The sequence below is a fragment of the Sycon ciliatum genome, chromosome 13, assembly GCF_964019385.1.
Source record: "Sycon ciliatum chromosome 13, ocSycCili1.1, whole genome shotgun sequence".
In the NCBI taxonomy this organism is placed as follows: Eukaryota; Metazoa; Porifera; class Calcarea; order Leucosolenida; family Sycettidae; genus Sycon; species Sycon ciliatum.
The window spans coordinates 23,515,076-23,529,994 of record NC_088655.1 but is presented as its reverse complement, the minus strand read 5'-3'; the positions used below and the strand labels follow the sequence as shown (position 1 = coordinate 23,529,994).

Below are 14,919 nucleotides of genomic sequence, written 5' to 3'. Positions count from 1 at the left end.
ACATTGTCGACTGGGCATCGGGCATTCTGGCTGTTCTGTTCCTACGGATTCTTCCCACGTCTTGATCGGAAACCTCGGCAAATAATTGCGCGGATCCTGCAGGTTGCTGAGCATTGCGCGCTTTGGTTGAGGCTCATCCGGCTCGTCCAAGATCTCCTTCGCGAGCGACTCCGCAATAAAAGTTTCAGTCTCAACCTCAACCTTTCGGAGGAGCTCAGTCACATCGCCAATATCGTTCAACAAAGGGGCTTCTTTTCTCCCAGTTCCAGATCAAATGTTGGAGCGCCATGATGACAGTTGTGGTTGCAAACAGTCGCTCTTCTGCTTTCTTTATTTTACTAGTAACCAATGAAAAACCATGAAGTAGAGAGTCAGTCCAGTGACGACGGGCATGCCGGGCAGTGGGATCCGTTCCTGCCCGTCGTCAAGTGACGACGGGCAGTGGAATCCGTTCCTGCCCGTCGTCACTTGACGACGGGCAGTGGAATCCGTTCCTGTAGCAAGAAGGACCCATGAGTGTGTGTGATCCCCGGTAGCCTAATCGGTAGGGCACTGTCCCGGAAAGACAGGGGTGCTGGGTTCGAATCCCGCTCGTGGATCCTTCTTTTGCAACATTGGCGCCTGGCAATGGCTCGAACCCACGACCCATCGTACCCCCCGCGAGCTAGGTACGGCGTGAGGACACAGCCTGTTGGGGCGGGGGAGCAGTGTAGCAAGAAGGACCCATGAGTGTGTGTGATCCCCGGTAGCCTAATCGGTAGGGCACTGTCCCGGAAAGACAGGGGTGCTGGGTTCGAATCCCGCTCGTGGATCCTTCTTTTGCAACATTGGCGCCTGGCAATGGCTCGAACCCACGACCCATCGTACCCCCCGCGAGCTAGGTACGGCGTGAGGACACAGCCTGTTGGGGCGGGGGAGCAGTGTAGCAAGAAGGACCCATGAGTGTGTGTGATCCCCGGTAGCCTAATCGGTAGGGCACTGTCCCGGAAAGACAGGGGTGCTGGGTTCGAATCCCGCTCGTGGATCCTTCTTTTGCAACATTCCTGCCCGTCGTCACTTGACGACGGGCAGTGGAATCCGTTCCTGCCCGTCGTCACTTGACGACGGGCAGTGCAGTCCGTGCGCCAGACCCTGTTTTGGCCCGATTTTTATTTTCTGCGCGGGAACCATACATGCAGACGTTATGCAGGGAAAGATGACGACGCCGGTCAGTAAATTGTTGGTCGATTTGTTGCCTACCTCGAGGCCAGTCGGTGAAATGAAGGCTTCCTTCTTCAAGAAATATGTTGCCAGTCGTTAGTCGGATGCCACTCGTCTTCTAAACATCGTACTTGATGCAACCAGCGCAGTTGGATGGACGGGAGGCGAGGAATTTATCGTTTTCGATTTTCACCCTATTCTGGGTTGCCATTACATTGCAGCTGGCAGCACCACGAGGGAATTTTTTGCACAAGGGAGACTAGGTGAATTCAACTCCTCAGAGATATCGCCATGACAGGGTAAGGTTATTTTAGCCCTGAAATTGTGTACAAACCAACGGCACGAAATTATGGAAATATTTATTTTTTCGCAATAATTGCATGTTGGTTGAAAAAATGTAGCCATCTTTGTATTGTGGCATCCTGGCGGTGTATTTCGTAACTATACTGCATGACAATATTATTTATGAGAAATGGCAGCGATTGCAGCGATTGTGAACAATGTACAATCAACAGCATTGGCAAAATTGATGCAGAGCTGTATGGTACTTTAGTACAATTTGCCTGTATATTGGTATTTTACACACAATGCATGAAACAGAAGAGCAAAATTATTATTGACTTATCAATTTATAGTTAGGACATGAATATGAAACCCATGACCAATGCCAATGACCCAGGGTCTGTGCACCTGCATTCAAATATATAAAAAATCCCTTGTGGCATAATCATGTACTCTGTGCATACACATGCTTGGGGGGCGATACTTGCTGCTTTAGGGCTGTGGAAATTATGGTGCTATGCTGCTTGGTATGTGTGTGTGTGTGTGTGTCTGTGTGCGTGTGTGTGTGTGTGTGTGTGTGTGTGTGTGTGTGTGTGCGTCTGTGTGTGCACACTTCACTTTCCGGCTGTGTATTGATGCCTATGTAGATATCACCATGATCAACAGGGTCAAACGCTTCCAGCGGACAACAGTGGATCACCTCATTTCTCCCACTGGAGTGGTCCTAGCTTGAAGTGATGTATGACTATCAATTCTATTGACTAGCCTTGAGGCATGTACCAAACGTCAGCATGTCTGTGATATCAATACATCACACTTACATTTGAAAGCTATATGATGGAAGGCAGTCCAGTGGGCTTTTCGTCAAACACAACCCTACCAATGAAATGAAGGCAACGGGCAGAGACCACTAATGGTAGGGCCACACAAGGTGGCTGTGCCAGTGGGGAAGACCCAGCTCAACAAGGTGTTATTGCAAGTTTGTTCGGAACAGCACCCTGGTCCTAATCCTCAATATCAGTGAATCTTACTGGTCCATGTGGCTGCTGCCTTGACTCGTGATGCCTACGATTGGATGCAAGCTGCACGAAGTATGTTGCAAAGAAGAGTACAATGGATCTTGAACTTAGCACGAGAAGCGTGCACTTCGTTGATAACAGCAGAACCTTTGCATGACTATTGTAGTGTAATGAGTAGCATCATGACAGAACTCTATCCCTAGGCATATCAATGTCTGTCTCCAGGTTTCTCCTTCCTACTCCCTACACTCACTCGCATTGATCTAACGTGTGTACTCGTATAAGAACCGCAGCCTGCCTGCTGTACCATTGACTCATGCATTCATGTATCGCTGCACTTGCTGGCTGCGCATCACTAACCCTTCCCCTTCTATGCCACAGTCCCCGCATGCACTGAACGCAGTACATGTACTCGGGTGCGCGTGCGTATTCATGTCTGAGTGCATTGCCCTCGGGCTCCATCTATACATGGCATCCCGTACTGGGCACGCTGCTGCCGGTCGCTGCTGTGTGCACGCAGCACCGCCGTCCATTCCGCTCTCGGTCTTCTTTACTCAGTGATTCCCGATTGGAACCGGCTCTTCGTTTCTGCTCTCCTCACAGCTAGTTGTGCTTTTCCGTGTCCGATAATGTTCCCCCTTTTGCAATAAACAGTCAGGCGAAACTACTCTAAGTAGCTACCGCTACAACTATCATAACACTCTCCTTATTGCAATATTTAGCCAATGCTCCATCTGTTGTAGCAGCTACCACACAACTACAAGTATGCATTCATTACCTGGCTGTCTTGTATAAACTTGTGAATGCAATCACGTGATGCTTTGTGCACATATGCTCTCATACTTTAGCGGATGTGCGCGTGTGTGTGTGTGTGTGTGCATGTTTATGGGTGTGTATGTTCGTGCACGTACGTACGTGTACATGTCTGTGCGTTTACATGAACATGCAGACGTGTGTGGGTCTGTTGAAAAAAGCGCATGAACACGTGTCAATTCACGTGTGCATGTATGTATGGGTGTATGGTAAACGTATTCTTTGCTCCATGCGTCCGCCGTGAATGAAGGTACGAGACTTTATGTGTCATAGCTTGTGGCGGTTGCTCTGTAAATAGTAGCACCGTATCCTGGCCATCCGCAGATGCAATTTTTTCACTTCAATTCTGCATTGGCTCAGGTGCTGTGTTTGTAGTGTCATCCTCTCTGCATGAATTATTTATATTTCTTTCCCATCTCAGTACTGTATTTGGCTTGATATTGTTGCTGTTGTACATACAAGTATAGGCACATGCATTGATGTGCGAGGGTTTGTGTTTGGAGCTCCAGCAACCTGTTGGGGTTCGTGTTGTCTGTAAATTCGTGGTCTACGGATACAATGGTCTGGCTGGTACATCGCAGAATACTAGGACCCCTTGAACGATTCTGTCGGTCGTTCATAAGTCCACCAATTGAAGACATGTGTGTGGCAAAATGTGTCAAAAATACAGTGTTGACGAAACGGTTGGTATCACCGCTGTCGGATTTTTTGCACAAGCCAAAATTGGAGGATACACTGTTGGCTAATATTTCTTTCTAATTAAATAAGCAGGAAATAGCGAAACCCTTGTACAAACCAACGGCACGAAATTATAGCATGTTCAACCAAAATATCAGCGACATAACGAAAACGCAAGCGACGAGCGACACCAGGCTCGCTGCCGCCGAACCTCGTCGCCGAAGCGAATCCCAGTGCATGTGTGCACTGGGATTCGCTTCGGCGACGAGGTTCGGCGGCAGCGAGCCTGGTGTCGCTCCAGCGAAACCACGTGTGTGTGGTCACACATACAAACAGGGCACAACTCCTACTTTGGCGGAAAATGAGACTGTGGTGCATACGGTACGGAGAATAGACGAGGTCAATGACTATCTTGCACGCATTTTTGTTGCATGGACATCATACGCATACAAATTTCTCGTAGCAAGTCCATATACAGCAGACCGTGGTGTTTTCCGCTGAAGCGAATCCGCAGAAGCGACAGTCTCGCTTCGAAAATTTTGGAGGAAGCGGATTGGAGTTTCCGCTGAAGCGGAAGTTCCGCTTTTCGCCGTTGCCATGCCATTTTTCGCTCCTGCGACCTCGCTTCAGCGTATACGCTACTTTCGAGTGCATGTGTGACCGGGCCCTAACGCGGTCACACATGCACTGGGATTCGCTTCGGCGACGAGGTTCGGCGGCAGCGAGCCTGGTGTCGCTCCAGCGAAACAACGTGTGTATGGTCACACATACAAACAGGGCACAACTCCTACTTTGGCGGAAAATGAGAGTAAAGTGGACTGTGGTGCATACGGTACGCAGAATTGACGAGGTCAATGAATATCTTGCACGCATTTTTGTTTCATGGACATCATACGCATACAAATTTCTCGTAGCAAGTACATATACAGCAGACCGTGGTGTTTTCCGCTGAAGCGAATCCGCAGAAGCGACAGTCTCGCTTCGAAAATTTTGGAGGAAGCGGATTGGAGTTTCCGCTGAAGCGGAAGTTCCGCTTTTCGCCGTTGCCATGCCATTTTTCGCTCCTGCGACCTCGCTTCAGCGTATACGCTACTTTCGAGTGCATGTGTGACCGGGCCCTAAGACGACTTTTTCTGAACTGGCGCACGGACTGAGTGGATCCAGTTCCATCACCGAGCAGGCAGGACCGCGCTTTCCAGCCCGCGCTGTTTGATCTGTCATTGGTCAACTCCAAGGCGACAATCACGTGACATACGGGAAACGACTTTTGCATGTACTTTCAGACCACAGAAGCTTGTCATTGAAATGGTAGACTCATGAGTGGATTCTGTCCACTGCCCGTCGTCAAGTGACGACGGGCAGTGGATTCTGTCCACTGCCCGTCGTCAAGTGACGACGGGCAGTGGATTCCGTCCACTGCCCGTCGTCACTTGACGACGTCGACGGGCAGTGGAACTAGTTCCATCACCATTCATCAGGCAGGATCGCGCTTTCCAGCCCGCGTAATTTGATCTGTCATTGGTCGACTCCAAGGCGACAGTCATGTGACATACGGGAATGTAGTACTACAGTACTAGTACTTAGTAGTAGTAGTCCTTTCCATGGCATGATCCAGCTGCAAGCTAGCGCTAGCTAGCTAGCTGCAGCCGTGCAGGTGCAGCCCTACATTTTTTTTAGTCCTCCGCTAGCACTCCAGTCCAAGTCCAACGGCGTGGCGTGGACGCGTGCGCGTGTGTGGTTTGTGCAAAATGTTTCAGGCTACTCGTAGACCTACTACATGACTGTATTATGTTTTAGTTCTGTGTCATAGCGATCGCTGCAGCTGTCGCCCTAGTACATGTACTCCTGTTCTGAGTCTGAGTCTGTCCTGCGAAGCCGTCGTCTTCCTTACATCTCAAGTACTTCAAGCAGCAAAGTCTACTATTCTGGGCGCTTTGAAAGTCAATGTTCCTGTTTGACATCTGTTCCGGGTCCGACATTCTGTCACGGCTCCTCGCCGGCAGTGCGGTCCGGAAAAGTACGGTGGAGTTTGTGACCTCCTATTTTGTCAGCCAGTGTAGATCTGCTGTCGACGCCCGTGCTGATTGTGTAGCACAGTACATGTAGCCTTGTAAGTTAGTTACTGTACTGTAGTTGTAGGGCGAGGTAGTCGATCGTCCGGACGAGCAGCTGAACTATCGGGAACGTCCGACCCCACGCTCACCCTTTTTATCGCAGCACGAGCCCGCACCCAAGCGGCGGAAGCGGCAGTTTCGGAAATCTCCCACGGCACACACAACCATGCAGTCGTCACGCGCGAGCAGATCGCAACCAGCATCGGGCAAGAGTAGCGCCAAAGTGCGTCTCTTCTGGTGCGCTGTGGGCGCAAGCGTGATGCTATCTCTGCTGGTTATCACGCCACTAGCGATGGTCTGGACTAGCACGGAGTTGGGAGAGATCAAGCGCCAGGTACAGGTGCCACTGGACCCGGAGCGCGGCAATTCCAGTCGCCAGAACGACACGAACGAGACGGAAACGGTGCGAAGCGGTGCGGGCTTGGAGGTGCCGTGGCGAGGCGGCCAGGCCACGTTCAACTGGCACCCGCTGTTGATGATCATCGCGTTCGTGCCGGTCATGGTCCAGAGTCTGCTGACCTATCGCATCTACTCGCGTATCCTGTGCACGGCGGTGGGAAAGACAGGTCAGAAGCTCGTGCACGTCACCCTGCACCTGGTCGAGTTGGTGTTGGTAGCAGTGGCTCTGGCGGCGGTGTTCGACTACCACCATCGCCAGGGGTACCCGCACGTACGCTCGCTGCACAGCTGGATGGGCCTGACGACGGTGGGAATGTTTCTCGCCGTCATGGTTTCCGGCGGCGTCTTCTACTTGCTGCCGTCGCGGCTGGTCAAGTCGGAGCGTCGGCGCGCCGCCACGCCGTACCACCGCATGGCAGGCGTCGGCGTCATGCTGATGGCCTTTGCCAGTATGGCATCCGGCATCAGCGAGGCGCTAGCACTGGACGGCGGTGCTGCGGTGTACCCGGCCAGCGCCAGCGCACGACTGGGCCAGGCCGTCGGCGTCCTGCTGCCGTTCGTAGCCATCCCGGTGGCGTTCGTCCTGAGCAGGGCCGAGTTTCGCCGGCGCCTGGACCAGGTGGAGGCGAGGACGCTGAGACCGAACACTACGACGGCGGCGTCGGCATCGCAACCGGCATCACTGCATGGCACTGGCGCGATCATGATGGAACCGACCAAGAGCCGCCGGCAGCCCGCGGCGAGCGAAGACGAACTGGGGCAGATGAACGGGGGCGACGAGAGGCAACCGCTGCACAGATCGGGACACCACTAGCCCGCGCCATTGTGATTGGTTGGCAGGACTATCGGGAACGTGCGACTCCGAGTTCACTTGTTTTACCGGAGCACAGACCGGGACACCGCTAGCCCACGCCATTGTGATTGGTTGACATGACTCCGTCGCCCGCCACCAGATACCATCTATTAGTGATCACAGGCCCATGACACTACTAGAAAATACTATGTCTAATCCGAATATGCTAAGAGAACGGAAAGAAGGCTGGCTATTTCCAATATTAACGTTAGTCCATCTATAGCAGCTGTATCTTAATTTTTGTGCACATCTGCGAAAGACCGTCCTGAAAGGACACTCAGAATTGCCTCGGTCAGAACTCTGGAGTCAAATTTATAATAAAAAAGGTACTCAATCTGCAGACCAAAAAAAGGTATCTATTTTTATTGCAGCTGTGCGTCTGCTGCTCATGTCCGTTCCGGCTTGGAAAGCAGGGTATGTCTGAGTAGAGACAGTATTGTTCACAACTGGCTGTGGGTGCATGCAAACGCCAAATTGCCGTGAAACTCGGAGTACATGTACACGTAACAGCAACATGATTATAATCATTATAACCTCGTTCCATTGCAAGCTTGTGCCTGTTACAATTTAGATGCACATACTCTGCCTGTGCCATAGCTGTGCAGAGGCAGCTCTAGACAGAAGGAACGTACTATCCTTCAGGCTTACTCCCACCTGCATCCACTGTCACGCCTTCATCCTTTTTAGCGAGTGGTGGCGTTCCTACGGCTGCGAAAAATTCAGTCGGAGTCTCGCACAACCCGTCTTATTTCTTCTTTGCTGGTGAGAGAAAGCGGCTCCACTAAATGGGAACCACCGTGCATGGCTCTTGAAAGTCTCGCTGGAGTTCACACATGTGGTGCATTTGTGTACGCCAGTGTGAGTCAAAGCAGCTAGGGAGACGGCACAAGACCGCAAAAACGACGTGCGTTTCGACCCCTTATTGGGAAGTCTAACATGATCCGTGCAGTGTCAATGAAAGTGGAATCTGCTGTGGCCTTGGCCTGCTGACCCCAAGCCCAGACCAACCAGCCAAATGAGTTCATGCTCTCTCTGTATACGTCGTCTGAATGCATCACGACACCACAAGCAAGCATACGGGTCCGTCGAGTTAGAGCTATGGGACAACAGCCGTTTAATCCGCCAAGCCATCAGATCGCATCTATGCTCGCATGTTCGAATGCATGCAGAACATCAATCTCTCCAGCGCGTCTTAAGACGCGCTCATGTGCGCCAATACTCGCACACAGGCACTGAGCACAACAAGGCACATTAGTTCAATAATTCCCACACATATTTATCAGCAGCAATGGCAATACCATGAATGGTGCAATGTGGATGTATCATCAGCACTGCATGGCGATCGGCAGCGATGTCTTGCAGCGCACCGTACCAACTCAGCCTACTTCTAAAGTTTTGTTTACCAGAAACAAAAAAGTCACCCTATACTATAGGCTTAAAAGACATGGCGTGAAAAGAGAAAAAGATCTCAATAATGACACGAGGCTGAGCGCAGAGGGGTTGTATGTAGCATAGAGATGCTACTCTGTGGCATGATGCAAGCTCAGCACTGAGCTGAAGAAACAATGCAAGAGAATACGGGAACTGGAGAATGGGGATGAATACCCAAGTGCCAGAGAATGCACAATCTATCTGTAGAAGTAATCAATTTTTATCGATCGACAAATCCATTCTAACGCATTCTGACAGGCAAGGGAAAGTACAAGGAAAAAGTGAATTTGTTTTCCAATGAATCCGGAGAGTCCAGCAAACTAGCTGGTAATGAAAAATGCAAACATGATTGTCTTGTTGGGAAGATACTTATTGAGCTTCTAAATCGATGAAATAAATTTCAAATTCAAATCGAAATGAACAGAAAGGGCAGTGAAAGAGAGATAGAGAGTGAATGAGAGAGAGACGTAGTAGCCGTTGGCTGGCATCTTACTTGAAGTTGGAGTACGTGTCAAACGAATCCAGATACTCTTGGATAGTGCGGTACACAAACAGGTATTGCTCCTGTGGACGTGCAACCACGGGGAAAAAGAAAGAAAAAAGTGTGAGCGGTTGAGAAAGAACATAAACATGTGATACCATGCACTGTAAGTCTGGTACTTGCGGAATTCCCTCGTTTGCAAGGAAGGCTACGCTATCTGCACACGCTCATTATATCAGTAGACCACCGGCAAACAGTGGGAGCTGTGTACAGATATCGCGTTGTTGCTTGCCGAGTGTTACTGCTCCCAGCCCCATAGCATGGCCACCCTCAAGACTATTTATAGACTACAGACTTCAATGAAAGACTTATTCACCAAGAGACGATGGAAAACACAACTGGATAAGAAACACTCAAAGACCAAGACTGAAAAACAACAACAACAACAACAACAACAACAACAACAACAACAACAACAACAACAACAACAACAACAACAACAACACACGCATGCACCAACAACACGTACAGCTGGCGTACACATAACATCTTACTGCTACTATCATATGGACTGTTGACGTGTATATATTGGCTTTGTCTGTGACGGATGCTCGCCAGAGATTTCATGGGAGTTGAATTTACTTCAAAGCTGTATGCAAATATTGTATGAAGTTTTGGCGTTGCTGGGCTTTCGTTTGTTTGGCAATTGTATTTGACCAGCTGCTCCAAACATGTAACGTCTGCATCAGGATGGGTAAAGGGAGATTACAACATGCACACAGCTAACTAGTACGTGTTTGGAAAACTTACCGCGTTCTGGACCATGGACACACGCTGCATCCTCATCAACTTGATGGTCTGGAAGACGTCGATCATGCTGTCCAGCTTAACGCGCTCAATAACTGTGCAGACGGCGCAGAAGATTCCAGTCCTTCCGACGCCATTGCTGCACGCACAGGGGCATAGATGAACACATTAAAATTTTGTAAAGCTGTGAGTAAGGCAGCCTGTGTGCGAGAAGCCCAACAATGGACAAGGAGTGCTGAAGAAACGCCACTATTAGCAACTCCGGAGCAATGTTCAGTAACTTTTAGTGGCCCTGAATAGAGTTGTAGTTATCAGATAGAAATTATGGAAGAGTAGAGTACAGGGTTACTAGTATACGAGCAGCACCCAGCATGAAATGAAGGGCTGACCATTTCCATCTTTCCAGTGCAACACCTGGTAACGGAAAACTTGGGATCTCACAGGAAACTCTTCAAACCAAGAGATAAGATCGCAAATATAATGTAGGACACGGTAGAGAAACGGAACGTCAAATACATGATTGCAATTTACTCACCTGCAATGCACCACAACAGGTTTGTTTCCGGAGTTCATCTGGCGACGCTGCACTTGACCGATGAGGTCCAGGATGCCGGCACCGCTCTCTGGGACACCACGCTCTGGCCAACCCATGTACTGGAAGTGGTGCACAGTGCGTGATTGGCTCTCCTGCACACCAAGAGAAGCGAGCACAAAGTAGGAGATCTCGTCGGGGCGTGAAACCTAGACTGCGGAGTGACTCATGCCTTACAAATGTCGATGTTCAGCTCCCTAGTACTATGCTGGGAACGCGTAGCTCTTTTCTCTGATTCCAGTCTTGTGTGTCAGTTCCAAAGTATCTTCTAAGACAATCGCTGGAATGCTGGAATGGGGATACTACCTCTCACGTCTGGAGAACATTGTTAGCTTAAAAACAAAAAAAGCAGTGTGTCGCACTTGACCATAAAGAGACTGACCTAGTCTTGAATTAGGCTAATGAAAAGATCATGTTTCAGGCTCTGAACAAGTGACATTATAAGCTTTCCAGGAGTGCCATCCATGCCTTTTCATTAGGTGGAATCGTGAATCTAAGGGTAAAAAAGAGAGACATTGCAACATTGTACACAGGGCCGGTAGACTTCCAAGTAACTTCTGACTCGTTGCGCAGCATGAAGCAGCAAAACATGGATGGCATGGCACGACTTACAACCGGCAACTTACCACTGTGTTCGTTACGGAGAAAGTGCGCAGGACGATATCGGCGGCCACGTGCTCGGTCTCCAGTTTGACGAGGTACTTGCCAAACGTCAGCGGCTGCTTGTCTTGCTTGGGCCAGTATTCAGCACTGTGCTCCTATGAGGCGTGGGCGGACAGAGGCCAGTCACACCAAACCGGGTACAGGAAGTCAGAAATGTCTAGGAACACAGCTACGACCATAACTGGCCGGACTGCATTACTATACAATCATGCTCTACAAGCTCTACTGTACTGTCGGGCGGCAAAGTTGCGGAGCGCCGAAGAACGACCAGGCTAGACTTTCACCAAGCACTGCACACCAGTGCATACACGGTGACTCAACCGTGCATGGATTGTAATACATGAAAGTAAGAATGGTCTAGGGTAGTAGGCTGCCCCCAGTTCTTCGGCGACCGACAGAACTGAACATATCGAGCAACGTAAGGCTGGGGTACTACAAAGCTGTACTCCTTAAAGTGCACTTTCGTAAAGTTGGGAGTTACAAACACACCAGTTGTAGTCTACTGGTTGCCCATGTTGCGTGTATTTCGACACATTGATCATTGTGAAACTCGGGACCTGCACCAATGTGGTATATAATGCTATGAAGTGTGGAGAAAGTGACAAGCGGGCAAGAACCAGTTTTCACACCAGAAGTGGCTCTGCAGTATTGTCTCTGCACATGCAAAGACTGGATGGGGAGAAACAGACTGGCACCAGGTTATCAGAATTGTGATGGGAACCGAGTAACTCGCCAAACAAGGTCGGAGAGAGAGAGAGAGAGAGAGAGAGAGAGAGAGAGAGAGAGAGAGAGAGAGAGAGAGAGAGAGGGAGAGAGAGAGGGAGAGAGAGAGAGAGAGAGAGAGAGAGAGAGAGAGAGAGAGGGAGAGAGAGAGAAAGAGAGAGAGATAGATAGAGAGAGAGAGAGAGAGAGAGGGAGAGAGAGAGAGAGAGAGAAAGAAAGAGATAGATAGAGAGAGAGAGAGAGAGAGAGAGAGCGGAAACGACATACAGTGTTGTTCTCGCGCAGCTTGGACAGCATGACAATGGAGGTGACCTCCTGCTCCCAGACCATGGTCCAGAAGTCATTGAGGGTCTCTTGAAGCGGTCCTTGAGTAGCAATGTAGCAGCGCGCCGAAGAGAAGCCCTGTACAGCAACAGATGAGTAGCAAGTATCAGAAAGGTTGCACAAGACATACAGTTTGCAGCTAACGTACGCGTGTTTTAGCCAGACATGCACGCACATGCACATGCAACCATTGGCAACAAGATGCACTTCTTCAGAGACAACACAATCGGCAGTACAGTTCATCATATCACCACAGCCATCATTACTGCTTTGTAGAAGCACACATAAAATTCCATGCAGTCGGGGTGAAGCGTGGTTTTGGCTTCAAGACATTGCCTGCGAGAACATAGCATAAGCAGGAGTATGTCTTACGTCGACGTAGCTGCCGTTGATGTAGTCAGATCCCTCCACACCAGGCAACTGGGTCAGCCGCACACGGTGATTGTCATCTGCGAAGAGAAGAGGATACAGAGAGAGAGAGAGTGTGTGTTTGTGGGCGCGCGTGTGTGTGTGTGTGTGTGTGTGCGCGCGCGTGTGTGCGTGTGTGTGTGTGTGTGTGTGTGTGTGTGTGTGTGTGTTGTTGTTTGATGGCTAACAGAATGTTCATGCATAGACATTCGGCTGGCTAGGGGCATGCAGGCCGAGTACTGTTTTCAATACATTGCAAAAGTAATGTGCAGTAGATGATCAGATATAAATGGAACTAAAGAGTGTTCCGCACTTGGGTAAACACACACGCACACACGCACACACACACCCACACACCCACACACGCACACACCCACACACCCACACACGCACACCCACCCACACACGCACACACACCCACACACATGCACACATGCAAACACCCACACACACAAACGGGAAATAGCCCCCTCCCCTGAAGAAAATTCTCCGCACAGGGCAGAGCAATACTAAGCCGTAACACAGCGAGCCCTTACATGGCAAGGTGTTCGCCAAGCGGTTCTTCTTCTTGTTGACGACTGCACCAGCTGCACGGAACTGCAGTGTGCTCATCATGCCAGCCGACAATTTCTACAGTGATGCACAGAGAACAGAGACCGTTGAAACAACATCAACACTTGGTCAAACGTACCTAGCAGGAGACACTGAGCTGTAAGTTTACTATGCAACATCGGAACCCATTGTTACGTGACCAGTCTTATCAGTCTAGAACCAACAATGCCACAATGCTACAGCCGTGTGAAGGGCACAATAGCAGGAAGTAGTAAGAACAGTCTCAGGACAGTGCAATGGCAAAACCAGTTGCCAGAAGCGTAGAGAACAGACTGACTAGCGAAAGCCTGAAACGCCAGCAAAGAGCCAAAACCCAATCCACGCATGACGTCACCTGCGCATGCGTGGGGCACACATATAACACACGTGTACGTGAACGCAGTACACGTGACAACCATCACAGTCAAAATGTTCTTCTAAGGGACAGAACAAACCTTGAACTGCAGCTCGAGGTTGGTGGCGGAGTCGCCGTCAGCGGTGGTCTCCAGGGCGGAAATGTACTGTCGCAGGTTCATGGCGTTCACCTCGGTGTGGCCGCAGTTGAGGGCTTCCAGCAGTGCGTCGTGCAAGAAAACGTATTGAGCCTGGTCAATGAGTGGATGGACATACACACACGCACACCCACGCACACCCACACCACACCCACCCATACAAACCCACACCCACCCACACACCCACACATTCACACACAGACACAATTAGCAAGTATAAGTGGTATTTAAGATGGAATCATCAACTTGGGGATTTGAAATGGTGCACATCTGGAGAAAGAAAGACTGTCACACTAGATGGAAGACGCTTTGTTTACATGGACAACACGAAAAACTGTTGAAGAGTTTGCTTTCCACGAAGGCAGCCACGCTGATAAGTGAAGCATACAAGTAGCGAGTCAAGGACACAAACACACATACACACATGCACACACACACATACACAAACACACACACACACACACACACACACACACACACACACACACACACACACACACACACACACACACACACACACACACACACACACACACAAGCGCAACGATATAAGCAAAGAGGAATGCAAGCGCAACAATGTGCACTTTCCTACCTCAGTCTGGACCATGAAGTTTCGCTGGGAACGCAGTTGCATGACATAGTTGAAAACGTCAATGTTGCCCTCCTCAGCCACACGGCTGAGCATGGCATCAATGACCATCAACGTGCCAGTTCTTCCTACTCCAGCACTGCAACAGACACCAAATAAAATGCAGGTATTTGGAAAAAACAATATACACACATTACAGACATCGTACAGTTGCCAGCGCAAGTACGCCGAGTTACAACATGTCAGCAAAAGCACAAAATTAATGGTGCGAGCAACAGCAGTACCAGAAGCAGGAGCAGCAGCAAAAACACACCTGCAATGGATGATGATGGGATGCTGGGGCTTGGAATCGCGTGAGTGGTACGTGCGCATGCGGCGCAGGAAGTTCAGAAGCGGCGTAGCGTGATCGGGCACACCATGATCTGGCCAGACGGTGAAGT

At 49.9% G+C, this 14,919-nt stretch overlaps 2 protein-coding genes and 1 long non-coding RNA gene across 4 annotated transcripts in view; 2 read left to right on the top strand and 1 right to left on the bottom strand.

Annotated features, from left to right (window-relative positions):
* Positions 1-1,118: 1,118 nt before the first annotated feature.
* LOC135829502 (uncharacterized) lies at positions 1,119-3,168 on the top strand. The gene is made up of 2 exons (XR_010555839.1): positions 1,119-1,499; positions 2,130-3,168. It is a non-coding gene; the product is annotated as an uncharacterized LOC135829502 (long non-coding RNA).
* Positions 3,169-5,696: 2,528 nt separating this feature from the next.
* Positions 5,697-7,899, top strand: LOC135829401 (plasma membrane ascorbate-dependent reductase CYBRD1-like). The gene has a single exon (XM_065341810.1). The coding sequence runs from the start codon at positions 6,273-6,275 to the stop codon at positions 7,317-7,319; it is 1,047 nt and encodes a 348-aa protein (XP_065197882.1). The 5' UTR covers positions 5,697-6,272; the 3' UTR covers positions 7,320-7,899.
* Positions 7,900-8,613: 714 nt separating this feature from the next.
* The window catches only part of LOC135829398 (mucin-3B-like), a gene marked incomplete at its 5' end in the record, with an annotated part of 156,468 nt that continues 150,162 nt past the window's right edge, over positions 8,614-14,919 (bottom strand). For both annotated transcript variants that reach the window (XM_065341805.1, XM_065341806.1), the window contains 10 exon segments: positions 8,614-9,353; positions 10,081-10,216; positions 10,613-10,764; positions 11,296-11,427; positions 12,323-12,457; positions 12,752-12,828; positions 13,324-13,417; positions 13,834-13,983; positions 14,483-14,618; positions 14,793-14,919. The exon segment at positions 14,793-14,919 is cut by the window's right edge and continues 61 nt beyond it. In XM_065341805.1, the coding sequence (XP_065197877.1) occupies positions 9,279-9,353; positions 10,081-10,216; positions 10,613-10,764; positions 11,296-11,427; positions 12,323-12,457; positions 12,752-12,828; positions 13,324-13,417; positions 13,834-13,983; positions 14,483-14,618; positions 14,793-14,919 (1,214 nt within the window).